Source organism: Phaethon aethereus (genome assembly GCF_964289735.1).
Source record: "Phaethon aethereus genome assembly, chromosome: 1".
Lineage (NCBI taxonomy): Eukaryota > Metazoa > Chordata > Aves > Phaethontiformes > Phaethontidae > Phaethon > Phaethon aethereus.
The window spans coordinates 84,944,862-84,964,429 of NC_138575.1; the positions used below are offsets into that span (position 1 = coordinate 84,944,862).

The following is a 19,568-nucleotide window of genomic DNA, read 5'->3' on the forward strand; positions in this document are numbered from 1 at the left end:
CTCAGAAGTAGCTAGTAACATAGGCAGGCTGGCTGCCTGCCTACCCTGCCAAGGGTCAAACTAAACAGTTCTATCACACCCAGCCTGCTAAGGATAAAATGGTTTAAGGGCAGCCTTCCTCTGCTGATTGCTGTTAGAGACTGTAACCCCCCTGCTTCCCTGCCCCCAAATTACCTCAGACCAAATTGTATTATCAGGGTGCACGTATGGGCAGCTTCCTTCGGGCCTATTTTAATTCAAGCAGCTGTGGAAGTCTTCTCTCACAGGAACAAAGATGTCATTAAAGTGAAATTCAACAGCACAGTTAAGACTAGGAAGCTGCTGACACATTTTAACCAGTTTCTAAGCATTTTCTCTCCTCTCTTTTTCTAACATGGATCAATAAGGAACCTAGTCCAACAAAAGATCTGTAATTTGGTTTTCCTATCTATGCTATTAGGCCTCCTCCCATGCCACTACAGCTTTCCTGCAACAGTAGGTGCCTTCCACACATAACAGTCTTATGTTTCACTCAAATATTCACATGAAACTTCTGAAAACAGGAAAGCTGAGACATGGTTTATAAAATTTTCTTGTATTCAGCTATTTGGCTCTGGGGGGCACTTACCTCTTCTTGCTTTGTGTAATTTCTTCAGGTGTTTTGTTTGTTTGAAGCAGAGGTACTTCTGGAATAGAACTCTGCCCAGGTTTTCACCTTTGGCAATCTGGTACAAAACATCAGAATACCACATTTGGTCCTTAAAAAAAAAACCTCAAACCTGGAAGGGCTGAAAGGAAGGGACTCGGCCTATAACATAATTATACCCCTTAGAAAGGGTTAGTATTCAGTTGTTGTAGGGTATGGGGTTTGTGGTTTTTTTTCTTAATGGAGGAAGAGAAATATTTGTTTTTCAAGACCAATGAAAAAAAAGTGCTGACACAGGCGATATAATCCTGCCAGCTTAAACTTTGTTCCATAAGCTCTCCTGAGAATAATGAAAGATGGACACAAAAATAATACAAACTGATAAGAGAACACAAAAAAAACCAAAACCAAAACCCCAGCCCATTTTATGAAGAGCCTTGGCGCTTCTGGAAAATGCTTTGGATCTGTAAATTATGCCCTAGCACAATGGGGGAGACAAACCTAGTGCCGCAGGGTTCCCTAATGTGAGACAATCCCCCTCCCCTTTGATTTTCCCATCACCTTGTCATAAGTACTCAGAATAAATCCTCCTCTGACTGGTTCAGAGAGAAGCATCTGGAGTGAATAGCTGCCACAACTTCGTCTTCACTCGCATCTCTACAGGAAGCAGTAAAGCTAAGGCAGCTCCTATTGCCACAGGCCTTCAAGTTTGGTATGCACGCTGGAATGGCTATTAAACCCAGTTCATGAGCAGCCTAGGGTTTTTTTTGTTGTTGTTTTTTGTTTTTGTTGGGTTTTGGGGTTTTTTTTTTTTGAGTGGAACAAAGGCAGCCCCTTTGCTCAAATTCTGGTTTGTCCACCTCTGTCACTTGGAATTTATTAGTTCCCCTTCCTAAATGCTGCAAGCACAGCTGTTCCCAATGTTCATGTGGGGCTGGCTTTTCCTATGCCTCAAGTTTTGGCACAGTGAGATTCAAAACTAAGATCTAGCAGACCTGCTGTAGCAAAAAGGGGTGAGGGCAGTTCGCTTTCAGAAGTCTGCTAAGACAGAAAGAGGCATATGTGGCATATGGGAGAGGCATATTCAGAATCAGGAAGAAGGAAAGATGTTTCAAGGCCCCAGGTGGGAGTTTTCCTCCCCCTTGTAGCACCATTAAGAGACCAAGACATGGGCTCGTGCATGGCAGTTTCAATCAGTTAAATTCTTTCTCATTCTTCTTGAATGCAAGACCACAGGGGACTGTCCCATTCTTCCCCAACCCAGCAGGATGCTCCAAAGCTGGCAGCTGCCCTGGGTCAGAGCAAAAGTGAGACCTCTGGCTTCAGACCCGTTAGGTCTCCTTGAGGACATTGATCTTGGCACAGATCTTGAGAGCTGGTCCCAGCTTGATGTTCATGGCACTCATGAGGTGTTCCTCCTTCAGAAGCAACAGGGCCTGGCCATCAATTTCCTGTGACCGAAACTCCTCCGCAATCTCCTGGCAACCTGTGAAACCAAAATCACCAGCAACTAAGAAACAGATGTGCCCTGGGCACTATGCTTGCTCCCACTCTTTGGGCTTCTGGCTGGTATAGCAAGCAAGCTAGGAATCTAACCCCACACGCACACTCCAGTCTGTCTGAGGACAAGTCATCCATCTGTATGACCTACTCCAATTCAGAAACATGCAAAAGCACAATAAAAGCACCAGGCACCACTGACACTGGTTTCCAGAAAGAGAGCCAACAAATTTCCCCATGGTACTGGATCACAAGAGTGCAGGAAAGGATCTTAACTTCACCTTGCAGTGATGCAATGAACTCGTACACTTCTTCCACACTCCAACGACTGGGATTGCTGGACAGGAAGACTGGGTTGATGCCATGTAGATCTGGGGTAGGTGGGGCCATACTAGAGTTTGCCAGGTCCCTCTCTCCATGACTGGCCCGTACTGACAGGGGTCCTGGAGATGTAGGGGACAAAGCTTCATCATAGCTGGAGTTATCAGAGCCTCGACTTGAGTCTTCCTGGCCCTACAAGCCCATAGGAAAGAAAGTAAACAAAAAGTGTTTTGTAAGAAATTCGTGATTACTAGGTGCAAAACAAGACACTGGGAACAGCAGTTGTCCCAACAGTCTGGGACAACTGTCTCAGGCTGTTGGTCCAGGGACAGCTGACATAAGAGCTCCCTGATGCCAGAAAGGGAAAACTTTACTCTCATCTCCCCTCCTCTTCCTTCTGCCCATCCCCCCCACCCCCCCAGTCTATTCCTCTTCCTCACATCAGCACTGAAGCTCATTCAATTCTTCTATAATATGATTCAAATCATTCAGGTGGAAGAATGCTAGTCAAACAGGAAAAGTGGATTGTTTTCTACCAAGGCTGTCAGCTGATCTCACTCACTGAGACTTCTGAGACACATGCGGGAGCGAACACAAAGTGAACAGAACAAGTACAAATGTGAATCTGCTTTCTGCAGTCTATGAGCAATTAGAACAACTCACTGTGCCTTATGTAACAACTGTGTCAGTGTGCACTTGGCACGTCCTGGATGACTACATCCACTGTGAGAAAGTAGTGAATCCAGCTGCGACAATTTTTACACTGAGACCTGCCTTGACAGAGGCAGACAGGACTGTGTTCTTACCCTGTGACGCTTGCCCTGGATCTTTGTTCGAGCAATTTCAGAGCTGCTACGCCGTGGTCCTCGTCGGCGCACACGAGCATAGTTAGCTTCCTGGAATTCCTTCATCTTCTTTCTCTGCAGCCGAAACTGATGGCTGCAGCTGACATTGTACCTCAAATAAGTAGAAGCAGAGCAGCAGTTAGGAAACAGCAGTTATCTCAACCTACCGCTTCTCCTTGCTCTAGATGGGGATAAAACTCCTCTTTACCATTAAGTCCTGTTCCTCCCCCTTCTAAGACTTCCCCTTGGAAGGAACCAGTCCAGACTTCAGACACAAGCAATAATTGGACACCAGAGTCTTGATCTAACATCTGAAGGGTCAGTTAAGTCATTCCCCTAAGGGAAAAGACCCATAACAAGCACTCTGCTATCAAAAGGAGGCAGCAATGACTAATCTAGCTTCTCCCCAGGTTTTTTCCCCAATGCTCCCTTGTGTCTTTGTCTAGTACCAGTGCAGCAGACAGCTACCAGTATGCGTTTGTATAGTCAGTCAAACATACACTTGACTGAAGAGGGGTTCTTTGAAGCCTCAGAACTTCCCCCTTCCTACTTCATTTTCTGAGCAAGTCAGAAATCCTGTTTACACTCAACACCATATCCACCTCTCTAGACCTAGAAGCATTCACAAATCATTTAGAGTCCTAAAGGATGTCTGTGGCCAGTGCATCCCATGGAGGGAGGATCAGATACACTGAAGTGTTGTACACTACCTGGAGAGGGGCACATGCCCTGTTCCAGAGAATGTATAATCAGAAAAAAGGAAGATTATGATTTGCTGTTACCTTTTAGCACAGGTCATGGAACAAAACCTCTTGGAGCCACGGAACTGGGTTGCGGGGGCATACTTTCCACAGTATTCACACTTCAGCAAGTTTGCCTTCTTATCAAGCTCTAGTGAGATAGAGATATGCACCAGTTGATGATCTGAACTGAAGCAGATCACACACAATGATTCCCCATTCCACTATTCTTCCGAGCAGACAGATTCCAAGCACTATTCTCTTACTCAATCTACTAAGCAGTTAGCTGCAGGAAGAACCTGGGGAAAGAACGGCAGAAGCTCCACTAATTAGGACCCCAAGATATTGAACATAGCAGTTATTTCTCCTTGTCAGTACTGTTTCACTGAACAAAGGAAAAATAGCACATCCCTCATATCCTACAAGGCTGGAGGGGGAAATCTCCATCACTGCACTCTCTGCTGTGTTCACACAGCCTTCAGAGTCATTAGAGACAGGTACAGTTCAGATTCTCCTGCTTACTACTGACACAGCGTGTGTTAGATCATATTAACAACAAAAAAGTATTGTCTTTTGGCACTCAAGAAAAGGAGACCCTAGGTCCATAACTTCAATCTCTAAGGAGTTAGCAGGCAGGGCAGGAAGAGATACAAGTCTGTAACGTATAAAGTTAGCAATACAATATCAGAGAGCAGGAACTTTCAGTGACACTAGCTAGGCCTCCTGGTGCTGAAACTCACCCATAGAAGCACTGTCCCCCCCCGGAGAATTGCTGGACAGGTTTTCACTCTGGCCAGAAGGAGCCTCTCCCTGCAATGGTTTCTCAGATTCTTTCAGCAGTTGAGAACAACCCACCTGGAGAGGAAGAGTTGCGCCTATCAGTAAAGGATTCTCTGTGTCCACCACCCTCTGCAAGGTATATGCTGTTCACACCTTATTACAGCTCAGAAGAATCCCTCTGCCTACTAGGGAAGGAGAGATGCTGAACAAAGTTATTACTCCTTCCTCACTCACAGGCTTGGTGGTTCATTCAAAGATCACCAAGTACTATCTGCCTTGAATATCCTGCAATTCCATGTAACTACGTGTCCCCTTACTTGCTTTAACTTCACTTGCTGCTTGTTCAAAATGCAGTGCACCTTTCCATCACTAAAAATCAGACTGAAGAACCTTCTTAGAATTCCTGCATAAATTATTGCTTTGGGGACTACTGGAGAATCGTTGGAAGGGACCTTAAAGATCGTCTAGTTCCACCCCCTCTGCCACGGGCAGGGACACCTTTCACTAGACAAGGTTTCTCAAAGCCCCATCCAACCTGGCCTTGAACACTTCCAGGAATGGGGCATCACTAGAAAGAAAACAGTTTCCATCACACTTTTACTCCTTCCAACTCATTCTCTTTAATGCCATCACTTAATGCCTTGCTTCATGTATAACACCTCCCTCCTTTCCCTTCCTCTTCACTGCCTGTGTCTCAGGCTAAAAAAATGTTGAGTTGGAATATAGGGAAAGAAACTCCTGTCCAAAGATGGAAGACTACCACCCTCCCAAAAGAGCACTATACCTCCTTCCCCTACAGCAGAGAATCCCTACCGGAAAGGGCTCTGCTCCTTCCTGAATGACAAAGCCTTCAATGATGTGTGTGAGGATCTGGGGTTTGACGATGGCTTGTGGGGGTTTGGAGTCTCCCATCTGACGTGACACCATTGCTAGGTTTGGGATGGGAGCAGAAGAGGTAGTGACTGATGCTCCTTCACTTGAGGTGGTATTTGGGGTTGCAATGGCAGCAGGATCAGACTTATCTGGAAAGTTAATAGCACAAGAGTCAGTTACCTTTGCTCCATCTACTTCGAATGGAATCGATCAGATCATTAGCACACACAACCAGAGCTCTCCTTTGTACCTCACCTGCAAGGCCACTTTTCTCCTCCATGTTTTTGGGGTTGTCTGTCACAGGAGAGGACCTGGCAGGCAGGAGTGCAGTGACACTGGGTGATTCCTCCTTCTCCTCCTCTGACTCTGCCTTGCGCTTTACCGCTAAGGTCTGAGACTTGCCCTGTGTGAATAAAGAGGAACACGTAAGCAGAGAGAGGAGCTCCAAAGCAAAGAACAAAACAGACCAAAGGCAAAAGGAAGATGCATCCTGCTCCACTGTACTTCATTTCCAGCCTGGTTCCTTCTCCTGGAGATGCCTCTAGCTCTCTCACAGTACATAGCTCTACTTAGGACCATTTGCCTAGCAGGGAGTAGAACTTCAGAAGACTCACTACCATACCACTATGATTAGGATCTGGTGTTCCAATTCACGTTGATACATTGATATAATACCAAGACACTGTGTGAACCTCAAAGGATTACTCCAGGAAGAAAGAAATGGAAGTCACCCAGCAGTTTCTAAACAGGCTTTAGGGTAAATCAGATGAGTGTCAATGAAGAAGAGTCAAAAGAGTAAGGGACACATGTTGGATGAGAGCAGAACTGTCCCCCCACTCTAAAAATCAGACAAATCCTGTGACACCTTCCTGAAGCAGCAGCCAGAGTTTAGAAACAGTCTCAGCAACTGACTAAGGATATCTGAGCTGGCAAAGTGCCCAGAGAGTTAGGCAGGCCCCAGCTGGACAATTCACAGCAGCATGGACGAGGCCTGTGGAACATGAGCCATCTTTGTTTTCCAGAGGGGAGCCTCTGAGGCCTAGAGTCAGTGGCTGGTACCACACACCAAGGGGTCTCTGACCTGGAGGTATCCACACCTAGTGAGGAGAGGGGAGTTCAGTCTTCATGGCCCACTCTGCTCTCATCTCTCTCCTGAGAGAGACAACAAAGAGGCCAGTTATTGTTTGTATTGGGTTTATGTGGCAAGGTCTTGGTAGCAGGCAGGCTGCAGGGGCAACTTCTGTGAGAAGACACCAGAAGCTTCCCCTTTGTCCAATACAGCCAATTCCAGCCGTCTCCAAGACAGACCTGCCACTGGCAAAAGCTGAGCCCATCAGTGACATTGGTAGCACCTCTGTGATAACATATTTAAAAAAGTGTAAAAAAAAAAATACTGCACAACAGCAGCTGGGAGAGAGTAGTGAGAATATGTGAAACATCCCTGCAGACACCAAGGTCAGCGAAGAAGGAGAGGGAAGAGGTGCTCCAGGCACCAGAGCGGAGATTCCCCTGTAGCCTGTGGTAAAGATCATGGTCCCCCTGCAGCCCATGAAGGACCATGGTGGAGCAGATCTCCACCTGCAGCCTGTGGAGGACCCCACACCGGAGCAGGTGGATGTACCCTGAAGGAAGCTATGACCCTGTGGAGAGCCAGCCCATACTGGAGCAGGCTCCTGGAAGGACCTGCGGCCCCATGGAAAGAAGCCCACATTGGAGCAGGTTTTCTGGCAGGACTTGTGACCCCATGGGGACCCACCCTGGAGCAGTCTGTTCCTGAAGGACTGGAAAGGACCCACATTGAAGCAGTTCGTGAAGGACTGTATCCCACAAGAGGGACACCACACTGCAGCAAGGGAAAAGCATGATGAGGAAGGAGCAGCAAAGACAAAACGTTATAAACTGAACACAACCCCCATTCCCCATCCTCCTGCACTGCTCAGGGGGAGAAGGCAGAATCAAGAGTGAAGTTGAGCCCGTGAAGAAGTGGGGGGAGGTGTTTTTTACATTTTTCTTATTTCTCATTATCCTACTCTGATTAATCAGCAATAAATTAAATTAATTTCCCTAAATTGAGGGGGTTTTTGCCCGTGATAGTCATTGGCAAGTGATCGCCCTGTCCTTATCTCAACCCATGAGCTTTTTGTTGTATTTTTCTGCTCCTGTCCTGTTGTTGTGAAGGGGGAGTTATAAAGCAGCTTGGTGGTCACCCGGCAGCCAGCCAAGGTCAACCCACCACATTGTTAAATGTGATATTTAGTATGTGATGTGGACACCTACCCCATTTGGGTCAGGGTCTGAGTCTCACCTATTTACTTCATGCAAGCCTTTGAATCATGATGTGGAAGAGTAGTCAGTAATCCCAAGGGTTGGAGTGGAATTAGTGTTTTTGAGAGGAAAAAGCCTCTACATCCCTTTACCCAAACCCTTTACCCATCCCATCCCACTGACCTGGGCCTGGACTGTGATTGGTGTCCTAGGAATGAACAAAGAGAATCCATATGCTATTCTCCTTCTCAATGGTATCACTTACTGGCAACTGGACAGACTGCATGTAGAATGCTGCTGGCATCTGAGCCACTACTGGAGAGGAGGCTGGGCTCTTCACCATGTGGGCTGTGCCTTGAACTTGTGCCAAATTCACCCCTGTGGTGAGAGGAGGAGCTTCCTGTGAGGATGCTGGAGCTGAAGACGATGACGGGGAAGCAGCATGGGCTTGGGAAACAGGCTGTACCACAGCTGGCATTCCCCGGGATGTCGGCACTGCTGCAGCAATCTGAGCCAAACCCAGTGCTTGGGCTTGGCCTGAGCCCTGCTGCCGGGTACCCACCACCTGCACTGGGATGTGTGGTGGAGGCTGCTGTGTTGCTGACATTTTGGCAGGCCCAAGCTGAGGTGGTTTGATGGGGGTGACCAGAGACTTTGACTGAATTGGAACGGGTGATTTGGTGGCTGGCTGGCAAGGACTGTCCTGCTGGAGCTGCACAGGCTGGGGCTGGGACTGCAACATGGGTTGCACCACAAGGGTCTGAGCCTGCTGCTGGTTTTGAGGTGGAGCTTGCTGCTGCGGAGGTTGAGCTTGCTGCTGCTGTTGGGTCAGAGATGGTGCTTGCTGCTGTTGCTGCTGTTGGGCCAGCTGAAGATGGGTGGCGGTATGGAGGAGCTGGGACTGGCGGTGCTGGAACTGCTGCTGGTGATGAATGGCAATCTGCTGCTGGATCACCACCTGCTTCTGCAGGTGGATTTGCTGCTGCTGCTGGATCAGCGAGTGTGGCTGGATCTGTGTATATGTGGCTATACAAACACAGAGTGGGAAAAGAGGAGAGCACAAAAGTTAGCAACAGTGAAGCTTGGAACAACCAAAAAAAGGCAGGCAGCCACTGCACTGGTTTGAATCATTAAGCTCCAAAAATCACTGATAGCTTACCGGCAGAGGACCCGACGGACTAAATCAACTTCTCCTGAATAGAGAAGGATACAGAGAGGGACAACCCCTGGCGACAAGCTTCTGGGAGCCCGAAGGCAGGGAGGAGTGTTGGAAAACCTCTCACCACTGGACTTTCAGTCTTGCCCAGCGGGCTTGAAGAGAAGGAACAGCTCTGCACCTACCTGAGCTGATCAACGTCTGGCTGGGTGCTGGTGTAGCGGTCCTGGTCAGGTTCATGCCCACCGTTTGCTGTCCGCCACTGTCTGTTTCACCCTTCTTTGCGGCTGCATTCTCTGTCTCTGTCTGGCTTCCCTGGCTGACAGTCACAGCCTGGGCAGCTGCTACCGGTAACGGCTGAACCACCCCTGTGCCTTTCCTTTGGCAGCTGCCAGCGGCGCCTGCCGAGGAGGTCTGGCCCAGTCCCGTTGAGGTCTGGCTCCCACCACTTGCCACCACGCCCCCGGAGACACCATTGCTGCCTGCTGCCCCCTGGCTCAGGTTGAGGGACTGGCCCGCGCTGCTGGCGGAGGCCTGAGCTACTGCCAAGGTCTGGCCCGTGCTGGTGGCCTGCGGTAAGCCCGAAGCCTGGGAGCTTCCTGGCAGACCTGCCTTCTGAGCAGAGCCTTGGAGCTGGGCATTAGTGGCTGAGGTCTGCTGGCTCCTCACAGCCAAGTTCTGCACCTAGAAGCACATACACAGAACAGAATGCGTTTGCTTTACGTACGTTACTTGCTGGAAAACACATAAGCAACACACTGTACTGGGATACAGGCTAAATTGATGCTTCAAGTCTCATGTGCTGGCTAACACTGCAGGGCACAGCTTAGGCACGGCCCTCCCCAGGAAAAACATTATCCTGAACTCCTTCCTGCCCCATCTCTGATGGAAGTTAAAGATCTCGTGGCACTGTCTGAACAGCATGTGAGGACACCACCATTCTCCGAGGCATGGGACAGCCTTCAGACCTGCCTGCCACACCTTTGCATTGGTAGGACTCAGTTTAGCACAGCTCTAAAAGCACTGAGATACCCCTTTAAAGACAAATCAACCTTTTTCAATTCCTGTGCCACCTGCCTCCTCCCCCTGTGCAGGGCTTTCCACTCAGGAGGCCCACAGATCTACTCATGGCGTACAGCCCTTCTGATTTCACCAGTTCTTCTGCATTTTGGTGCTGCCATCCTCTTCCAAATGCAGTGGTATCTTCAAGTGTGATCATGGATGACTTTCCTTCAAAGAAAGTGCTCCAGACAAGAAAAATATGAAGTAACTGGAAATCCCAAGAACAACTGGGGTAGGACAAAGAAAATGGGAAGCTACGGCAGCTCCCCGACCTGGAGAATTACTTATAGATGAATGCAGGACCTAAGACTTTGTGGCATGTTCAGTCTGTGGCATCTTAACAACAAGCCAAGTGGGTGAAGGAATGCTACAGCTGGCAAAGACTCTTAATTGCAGAGTGACTGAAAACTGGACACAGAACTCAACAATCCTTTTCACACAAGGAAAATTGAGAAACTATGAAGATGGGATTGATCCAGTCTGTGGCTCACCCCAGAAATTCTAAGCAGAAATGAATCCCGTCTCTGGAGGCAAAAAACAAATATGAAAAAACAGTGGCAAGAGAGAATAGAATTTCCTGCCTGCACAGGGACACAGGTTGGGGATAAAATAGAGCTAATGTGCTATACAGGGACAGCTGGAGACAAATACCAGAGTGTGGAGTTACGGGAGAGCAGTGGAAGGAGAGGACTCTGGGAGGGGGTGTCACTGACCTGGTCCGTGTCTGCATGGACCCCAGGAGACTGAGTAGGTGGTACCTCCTGCTGGACAGCAGCCACAGCCCCGTTGGGCATCAGGATGAGTTGGGAGGCAAGAGGCACATTGCGGCCCAAGGTCCGGTTTACCTGCAACAGGTTCCCCAGCTGTGGCTGTTGAGGGAGGGTGAGGTGGTGTGGAATGAAAGGAACAGAGGGGAAGAGAGAAAGACAGCAAACCACAAACAAACAGATTACAACGCAACACTGGGATGCAATGTCACACATTGCAAAGCCCCCAACCCTCCCTGCACTGTAACACGGAACATAATCCTCAGGAGCAGGAAACTGGGAACAGTTTCCTTATGGAAACAAGTCCTCTTCTATCAAACATGGGCCGGGGCCATCTCCCACAGACTGCCCAAGGCTGGCTAAAAGACTGGGGTATCATTTAATTTTCAGATGTATGTCCAGGACTAGTTGAGAAACAGTGATAAAAGACCAGAGTTGCCTGAAAAAAAGGCAGATTACGATCTGTATCTAAAGTCAATTCAGATGCAGAAAATATTTTAAAGTAGGCAACCAAACCCCAGACTGACCATAGCCAAGCCTAATGTTTTCTATTTTAGCAGCACTTCAAACCGATTAAAAGAATGAGATCTTTGTTCATGTTGATTTATGTTTCTAGACTTACTTGGAATTCTGACTTACACCCCTGAGCTCAGCAGTGGTAGAAGAGAATAATTTACCATATATCTGTTCCAGCACTGACCCAGAAGAGTAGCTTTATTTCTGTGAGCTATATTCAAGTCTAGGACATATACTTCACATTTACACTCTAGTGAGAGGTGCCATGGGATCTTTAACACCTATGCAGAGCAGAGACAAACATGGTTCTTAACAATCTCACCTGAGCCACACAATACAAAGCTCATCTACCCTCAAAAGCTGAGCCCAGAGTCAAACTTGTGGTTTCAGAGACAGGAGCTTCTCCATCTGAATTTAAAATATACATCATCCTTAAACCTAGATTTAGTCCAAAGGCATTGGCAATCCCAAGCAGTGAAACACTGAAGCGGCTAGGAAGTGGGGTTCATGGTCAGGACACATTTTGCATACACATCTCTTACCCGGAGATACATCTGAGCCTGTGACTGGTTGAGGGGTGGTGAGGTGGTATTCCCAAGGAGCACAGACTGCGTCAGGGTTGTGGCGCTGGGTGAACTCACGCTCTGTGATCGACTGATCAGCTGAGCAGCTGATGTGGTGGCTAGGTTGATCTTAAGACAGAGAAAAGCCCCAAATCATATAGGAAGAGATGAAGGCAAAGCTATAAGTATAAATTCACTCACTGGGGTACAGCCAGAACAGACATTTTAGTTTTTTCCTGTATCGCCCTGGCAACCAAGAAGAAAAAAGTTCTTGTCTTAAGGGGATGCCCAATTTAAACTAGCCAAAGCCCTGGATGCTAATCTCATTTGCATGCTAAGCCTGAGTATCACCACTGTTACTATGCAACGGCAATAAGAGATCCAAAAGAAATGCATCATTTTCTCGAGCCTCTCAAGTAAAGGAAAAAAAACAAAAAACACAAAGTAATCTCTACCCTACCATCTCATTTACTCTTTGAACAAATCCCAGTTCCTCAATACTCACTACAAAACCAGACTTCCTCTAATTCAACAAACTGCTAGTCTGCCCAAGAAAAAAGAGCATTCCCTTTCAAGCTGCTCATGACTCCTTCCTCTTCTAAGAAGTCCTTTTCTAATCCATGACAATGTATCCCCAAAGCCTCAGCAAAGAGAGATCAGTGTCTACCTTTCCAGCTAAGAGGCCTTTCACCCTCAGAAACCTTCTCTGGTCTCCTCAACCCCCACCAATAATGACAACACCCCAAATCCTCAAAGTTGTCTACATCTTGTGGATTCCCAGTATTCTTAGAAGCTGCGTTTCCCTGGCTGACTGCCTTCCTAAAAGACAAAAAGGAGAAAGAACAAGGTGGGGGTTGGAGGGAGGTGTTGATACATGTGCGAGGGAGCAGTTACTTACAGAGGCCTGGGTGGTGGTGGTCTGTTGCGGGGTGCTGGTGTTGGGGGAGCTGGCCTGTCTACTGGCTGCAATTGTAGCCTGCAAAAGATTGGCAGAGAAGTCAGTACCTGGAACTGGAACAGTACCTGTTCTGCCAAAGCAGAACACCAAGTCCCATCATCATCTTCTCCCATTCCTGAGAACATGAGCACAGTCTAACCACTACAAATCCTTGCCATGCCCTACAAATCAGGTGCAGTAACTCAGCAAGGTACCTCCCCTTCTCCAACCAGTTCAGTCCTATATAATACCCAAGGACAACAGACCCTTACAGTTCATGACCTCCAGTCCTTCCACCCATGGGTACATACCCTAATGTTGCCCCAGCTTGTCATGCTACACACTGCAACCCTCATCCTGATGCTGCAATCCACTCTGTTAGCACCCAGACGTTCCCCACAATATTAGCAATTTTCTGGGCTAGCTAGGCAGTTTAGTAACAATGCAATCACAGCACTCCAAGTAACAAATTTCAGAGTACACTCCCTGCTGTGATCCCCCGGGAATGTCACTGTACAAGTTCAGTTAGTTTTATAACTAAGATTTGTGCAAAACTGGTGAGAGGATTCTGTTCCCTCTGTGCTATAAAACTGCAGGTAGGGATTTTGAGAACAACTAAATCCTGGACTAAGAGCCAAGGAGCACAACTACTTATGGAGATATTGTTACACAGACAGAACTGTTTCACATCACACATAGTTCATCTTCAACTCATTATAACATCTGGTAGGTGAGCAAAGTTGCTAAAGAAAAAAAAAATTACTCAACAATTACACATCTTAAAATATCTCTATTTGTATAAACACATCTCAGTTAAAGAAACACCCTCCTGGCTGGACAAGATCTACTCCAGATCCCTCCTGCTAGTAAGTGGTAAAGAAAACATGGGCTACTAAGTTTCAAAACATAAAACTCAGAGGATACCACCTGAAATTTCATGCACACAAGACCATGTTTATTCTCAGAGAAATAACAACCCATGGTTCACTTCAAGACAGTATTTAAATACTACTGCATCCACTGCTGATTTAACCACATATTTTTTATTTAAAGAAGGTGCAGGGGCTAGTCACAGACATCTAAAGTGCAACTTTCCTCATGGGATGCCAAATTTTATCTTTCCCTACTCTGTATCTGAAAACCAAATGAATCTTTGCATCAAGCTTCCAGTTTACTAGCTGTTTGTATTAGCTTTAAACAATGTGTTTAGGGACTTGTCTAATAGTGGATCAGGAGGACCTTGGTGTACAAGTCGCTGTATAAAGAGAGAATCTTTGGATCTTTCCTCTCCTTCTGCCCCTTGGCAACTCACCTGCTGGACAGCAGCCAGGCTGTGAAGCTGGGCACTGTTAAGCTGCTGCTGGAGCATAAACTGATGGAAGTACTGGGCTGCATTGGGCTGTCTCTGGAGTGCCTGCAGGGCCTACAGAAAGAGGAAAACCCAATTGTCAAAAATAGCATGCCCTTGAAATGTGATTTGAGAGCACTACGAATCCATGAGACTATCCCTAGACCCCATGAAAAAAGCAAAGTCACAAGATTAGCATATCAAAATACATAGAAGAGCTACAAATTTGGTAACAGACTGAATCACAGGTGTATTCCAGAACAGCGGGAAGCACACTCGCAACACTTTAATAAACTCCAGGAATCTGGGGATGTGCATGCTTAAGCAGGCAGAAAAGTGTTCCAGTACAGTAGGTATATGGAGGATATACACTATATAGAGGAACTGGGACGATGAACTGAATAACTTGCTCTAGAACAGCAGGCTAAAAATCAACCTATTGGATCACAGTACGGATCCAGCTGGACACTGGAGGAGCAACCTATAAAACATGAAGCACAGTATCAGGCTACAGGAACTAAACATCAGGCCTAGCATAAGAATTGCTAAATCTTAAAACATAACAGTCCTTTGAGCACGCTCCCACCTTGACATACAACAACTCAGAGAAACACGAAAGGGCTCACCACCACTTTCCACTGATGCACATGCCACCCCAGAACATAACCGCGTCTCACCTGTACTGCCTGTCGCTCATAGAGAGACATCTGCGATATCTGAGGACGGGTGCTTCCTCCAGAACTGGAGCTCCCGCTGTTGGAGCTGGAGTTCTGCTCACTTTCAGTCTCCATGGTGACAGGATCCCAGGAGCTCAGGTTGAGACGGACTCCAGATCTACATCAAGAGAATTGGAAACTAAGTCAGGCTAGAGAAAGAAACAAGCTATATTTCACTGCATTACAACACTTTTTTACTGGAATATCCCAGTAGCAGGCTCCATGCACAGTTTTGCTACATCACAGGGAGCCAGGAATGCCAGGGTTCTGAAATCACCCAGAAATTACACTCAGAGTTTAAATCTTTTATTACCACAGTCAGAAATGTAACATACACATTCTCATATTTTTATTGCCATGCTACAGTTGGAAACTACAGCACTCTGAACTCTTAAAAAGGCAGCAGAGTGAAGGAGCAGCTGCAGCTCATTCAGACAATCATTTGGCTACAAGACAGGCTAGTGAACTGAGGTGAACTGCACTGTGCTTCCAGTCTCCCACTGCACTTTGGCAACTTCTGATCCCCTCTTCCTCCAGTCCCACAAGGGGTATAATTATCCCACAACTCCACTCCCCTACTGCAGATATAGCAACTCGGTGTCATTCCCCCCAGCCCTCGACTGTTTCTTTCTTTCTCTGACCACATGGACTTTCCAGCTACTTGTTGTTCCTGACAGATCGTAACTTGAGTATTAGACTGGAAGCTGGTATCTGTGGTGGAAAGCTGCTTTCAGGAGGAATGGAGTCAGAAGCAGAGTGGATGAAGTGTTCACTGCAATACTTGTGAGGGAAAAGCTGCTATATGCAGAGCCAGAGAGATCCTCCAGCAGCAGAAAGATGAGTTGCAGTGAACTGCAGGACTGAGAAAAGACTGGAGAAGGCTTTCATCAGCCAAGAGGAAGAGAAGCAAGACTGAAGAGAGTGCTTAGCAGAAGAGTAACACATTGGGATGATCAGGGAGTTTCCTGCAGCAAGAAACATGGGCTACACTGGGAGCAACAGTAGGAGGGTTAGAGTCAGAAAAGGGAATGTGCAAAAGTGATTATTCAACAGAATTCCACTGGGGAAAAAAATTACTTTTTAGAAGGTTATTATTCCATGAAGATTAAAAAAAAAGCTTCTGATAGTCTTGAGTGTCACTGACAGCCTGTTTGTTTCCGAAACACCAGCTGGCTCCCCTGCAACGTATCCGAGACACCTCTAAATGACAGTCCTAGGCTTCCAGGATCCCACAGCACCAGCACAGCCCCTGTACATTTTCAAATCCAGAGATTTCAAGCTTCACAGCCTTCACCAAACACAAGTTTTTCCAGGTGCATAAACAGACAGAGCAGCTCAGCAGAAAAGGGCGTGTAACAGTAGTCTCGACCGGACAAATTTTTAAATTCTGGAATGGTGTTAAGGGCAGCAGATGACTTTAAAGTAGGGCAAAAGCATTGACACTGCAGAGGATGGATGGCTAAATCAGGGAACTGCTGCTCCAAACCTACTCCTCAAAATCTGGAAAATTCTATAATTGACAAGTAGATAGCTGCTGCTCCAGTCCTGTCTTCCCCACGCATCTTTACCTCCACCCTCAAGTCCTGCCCAGGCATCTCCCTGCTAATCCAAGGTTGGCTTCCTGCACCGCTTCAGCAGTGGCCTTAGGTAATTCTGCCCTGCAGTCATCTTCTCCTCAGCTGAGGCACATCTCCTCCGAACTGGCCACTACTGTCTTTAGGCACGACTCTTATTACAGCTAGAAACAGTTGGTCAATGCACCTATCTAGAACATAAAAGCTCTGGAGAAGACAATTACTTTAAACATCTTCACCGGGGGGCAGCACCACAAAAAAGTAAATGAAGCCTAAAAATAAATAAATTGTGAAGGGAAAGAATACAAACTTTTCAAAAGAAAAATTGTGGTAGATAAATGAAGTACTTCGAATGGTGTTAAAATGCAAGTCAGAGTGAAGTTACACACATTACACCAAGTTATCTAGCAGCTTGGCTACCATTAGGAGACAATTTCTGTTCTCTTGCCCACCCTCAACCGCCTTGTGCAGTTCCTCCCAGCATTTACCTTGCTTCTGGTGCTCACTAGATCAACTTTTTAACTTTGCAGAAAAGCTACCCTAAACATTTTCTGCTAGATCAAGCAAGTTTACTTAGCTCACTTCTGATCCCACAAGTACCAGTGAGAGAAAGGAAGGTAACTAAGGTTCAGCTTAGCTGTTGCACATACCCTTACCCTCAACAGCTGCACCAGGAGAAACCTGGCTTCTGACTTGGTGCTCTGCTCCGCTAATCTATGTTTCATCAGTGAACAGCAGCATTGTCTTAAGATTCCCAGCATTTTTGCTGGAATCGTATTAAAATAAGGTCCTAGCACAAACAGAATCCTACTGAAACACCTCTGGGATGAGAAGCATCAAAAAATTTTGGTCTATGTGCAGGAAAAAGGCCTTTTAGGGGCATGGATAGAGAAGCATACTCTCTCCCTTTGCAGAAGGGCGGTAAGAATTTTAAGTAAGTCACAGTAATCAGGGTTATCCAGCAAAACCCTTTCCAAACACGAAAGCAAAAAGGCACAGTATTTCCCCAGGCAAGTTCATCTAAGGATGCAGCTCCATGTTACTGTAATCCGATCCAAACACAGGCTATTCTCACACAAAATATCACGGATTGCCCCCCCCCCCTCCTCCAAGAGCACCTTCCAGCACCCTCCCCTTACAAAATCTAGTGATCACTGGGCTATCAGATCACTTGACTCAGCTAGCTACTCCATGAGATGGATAGCCTGCTAAAAATGATTAAACAATGGGTTATCCAAAAGATTGAGTTAGCCAACTCACCTTCCAAATGTACTCAGTAGAGCCCAAGAAAAAGAAACAACCACCAAACAAACAAAAAAAAACCCAAACCACAGTAACAATGTGGCCCTTGCTGGAAATTAACCTTTAAACAACAGCTAAATTGGATTAAGCCTAACACAGGACTGCACCCCAAAAAGGCAGATACGGGAGGATACAAAGGCCTATTAACACCAAGGCAGGAATGACAGCACAGCAGAAAGGAAGGGAAGGGGAAGGGAGAAAACTAGCTCACGGAGCAGTACAAGCACGAGAACACGGGCCAGTCCAGAGCCTAACCCGGCTGCTGACCTCAGTACACACCAAGAACGCCACAGGTGGCCCGTCTACAAGTTCCTGACCTTTCTCAAGCGCAAGAGCAAAGCAGTCGGGCCAAGCACCTACTCTAGTCACTGAACACTAGGTAGGAGGTACAAAAAGTTTTGCTTGCTCACCCTATCCATTCCTCCTGGCACGTGACTGCTGCCTGCAGAACATTTTCTAACCTTATAACTGGTTTTGTCACTTCATCCTCGAGAGACTAAGTTAGCAAACAGCAATTCGCGCAGGTTTGCCCGCAGGTTTGGGGGAGAAAAATCAGCAACCAGAACTGCAGCACGCTCGTCTCTCCTCGCTCTCTTGCCGCAGCTTTCTCCACGACAGCCTCCAAGCTACGCGAGCAGAGCCGCGAAGCTGCCGGGACACGCTAACTCGGGTGCCCCGGGGTGCTCTGGAAGCAGCAGTAGATGCGACCCTCAGGCACTGCGGGATCCTCGCACCACCTGTTCCCCGCCCCGGCCTGCCGGCCCCGCCGTCCGCCCTTCCCCGCCAAGCGCCTCGCGCGGCCGGCGGCGCCGCAAGCGCCCGCGAGCGGGGGTCAGCGCGGCGGCCGCCCCCCGGGCCGCCGGCAACTCCGGCAGCAAAGTTAAGCCGACAGGGAGCGTGCGGGCGCCCTGCCTGCCCGCCGCACGTATGCACCGTGCACGCAGCCCCGCTGCGGTGGGAGGCGGGACCCGCCGCAGGATGCCCGCCGCGGGGAGCTGAAGAAAGGCGCGTGTTTAACGCCCGACCACCGGCGGGGGGAGCGGCGGCTGCCCGGGAGGCGGGAGCGGGGCTGCGAGGGGGAGTTGTTCCCGGCCGCTGTTCCTGGGGCCCGGCCGGGCAGACAATGGCTGCTCCGCCGCCGCTGTCAACTTCCAGCCCGCCCCGGCCCCGGGGAACTCTCCCCGCCGCGGCCGCCCGCGCCCCGGGCCCGGCCTCACCTGCAGCCGCCGCAGCACTGCCCCGCTCCGCTCCCGCAGCGGTGGCAGCAGCGGCGGCAGCAGCGCCACCGCCACCGCACCTCGCCCCACCGAAAGCCCCCACGCCCGCCCGAGGGATCCGCGCTGTCGGCGTTACCGGAGCCCCCGGGCCGCCGCCGCCGCCGCCTGACACGCCCCCCGCGCGCGGGCAGCCAGGCCGGGCCCCGGCCGGGCGGGGCGGGGCGGGGCGGTGCCGGGGGGCCCCGTTGTTGGGGGAGGGCGGGGCCGGGGGCGTTACCTCGCGGCGGCTCCCGGCGGGCCTGCCGCGGCCTGGCAGGGCAGCCCCGGGAGGGTCCGGCGCGGGGCGGGGCGGCGGGGGCGGGGCGCACACTCCCGCGCCGCACCCCAGCGGGTTCCGCCCCCCCTTTTTTCTTTTTTTTTTTTTTTTTAAATCTTGGCCTCTGGGGCTCCCCGCTGCTCCG

The 19,568-nt window shown here is 48.6% G+C and overlaps 1 protein-coding gene across 14 annotated transcripts; it reads right to left on the reverse strand.

The window, feature by feature from the left end:
• Window positions 1–1,138: 1,138 nt before the first annotated feature.
• PHC1 (polyhomeotic homolog 1) lies at window positions 1,139–15,089 on the reverse strand (the record flags this gene model as incomplete). Of its 14 annotated transcripts, none has more annotated exons than XM_081998425.1 (15): window positions 1,139–2,111; window positions 2,407–2,638; window positions 3,253–3,403; window positions 4,074–4,182; window positions 4,772–4,886; window positions 5,625–5,833; window positions 5,940–6,087; window positions 8,215–8,349; window positions 8,704–8,975; window positions 9,291–9,789; window positions 10,881–11,036; window positions 11,993–12,142; window positions 12,912–12,989; window positions 14,263–14,373; window positions 14,976–15,089. In XM_081998425.1, 15 exons carry the CDS (start codon window positions 15,087–15,089, stop codon window positions 1,957–1,959), a joined length of 2,634 nt encoding a protein of 877 aa, XP_081854551.1. In that variant the 3' UTR covers window positions 1,139–1,956. The 14 variants fall into 14 exon arrangements, with proteins under 14 accessions (XP_081854551.1, XP_081854550.1, XP_081854542.1 ...); XM_081998424.1 differs by having other exon boundaries at window positions 8,668–8,975; XM_081998416.1 differs by lacking the exon at window positions 8,215–8,349 and having other exon boundaries at window positions 8,728–8,975; window positions 10,881–11,012.
• Window positions 15,090–19,568: the final 4,479 nt, after the last annotated feature.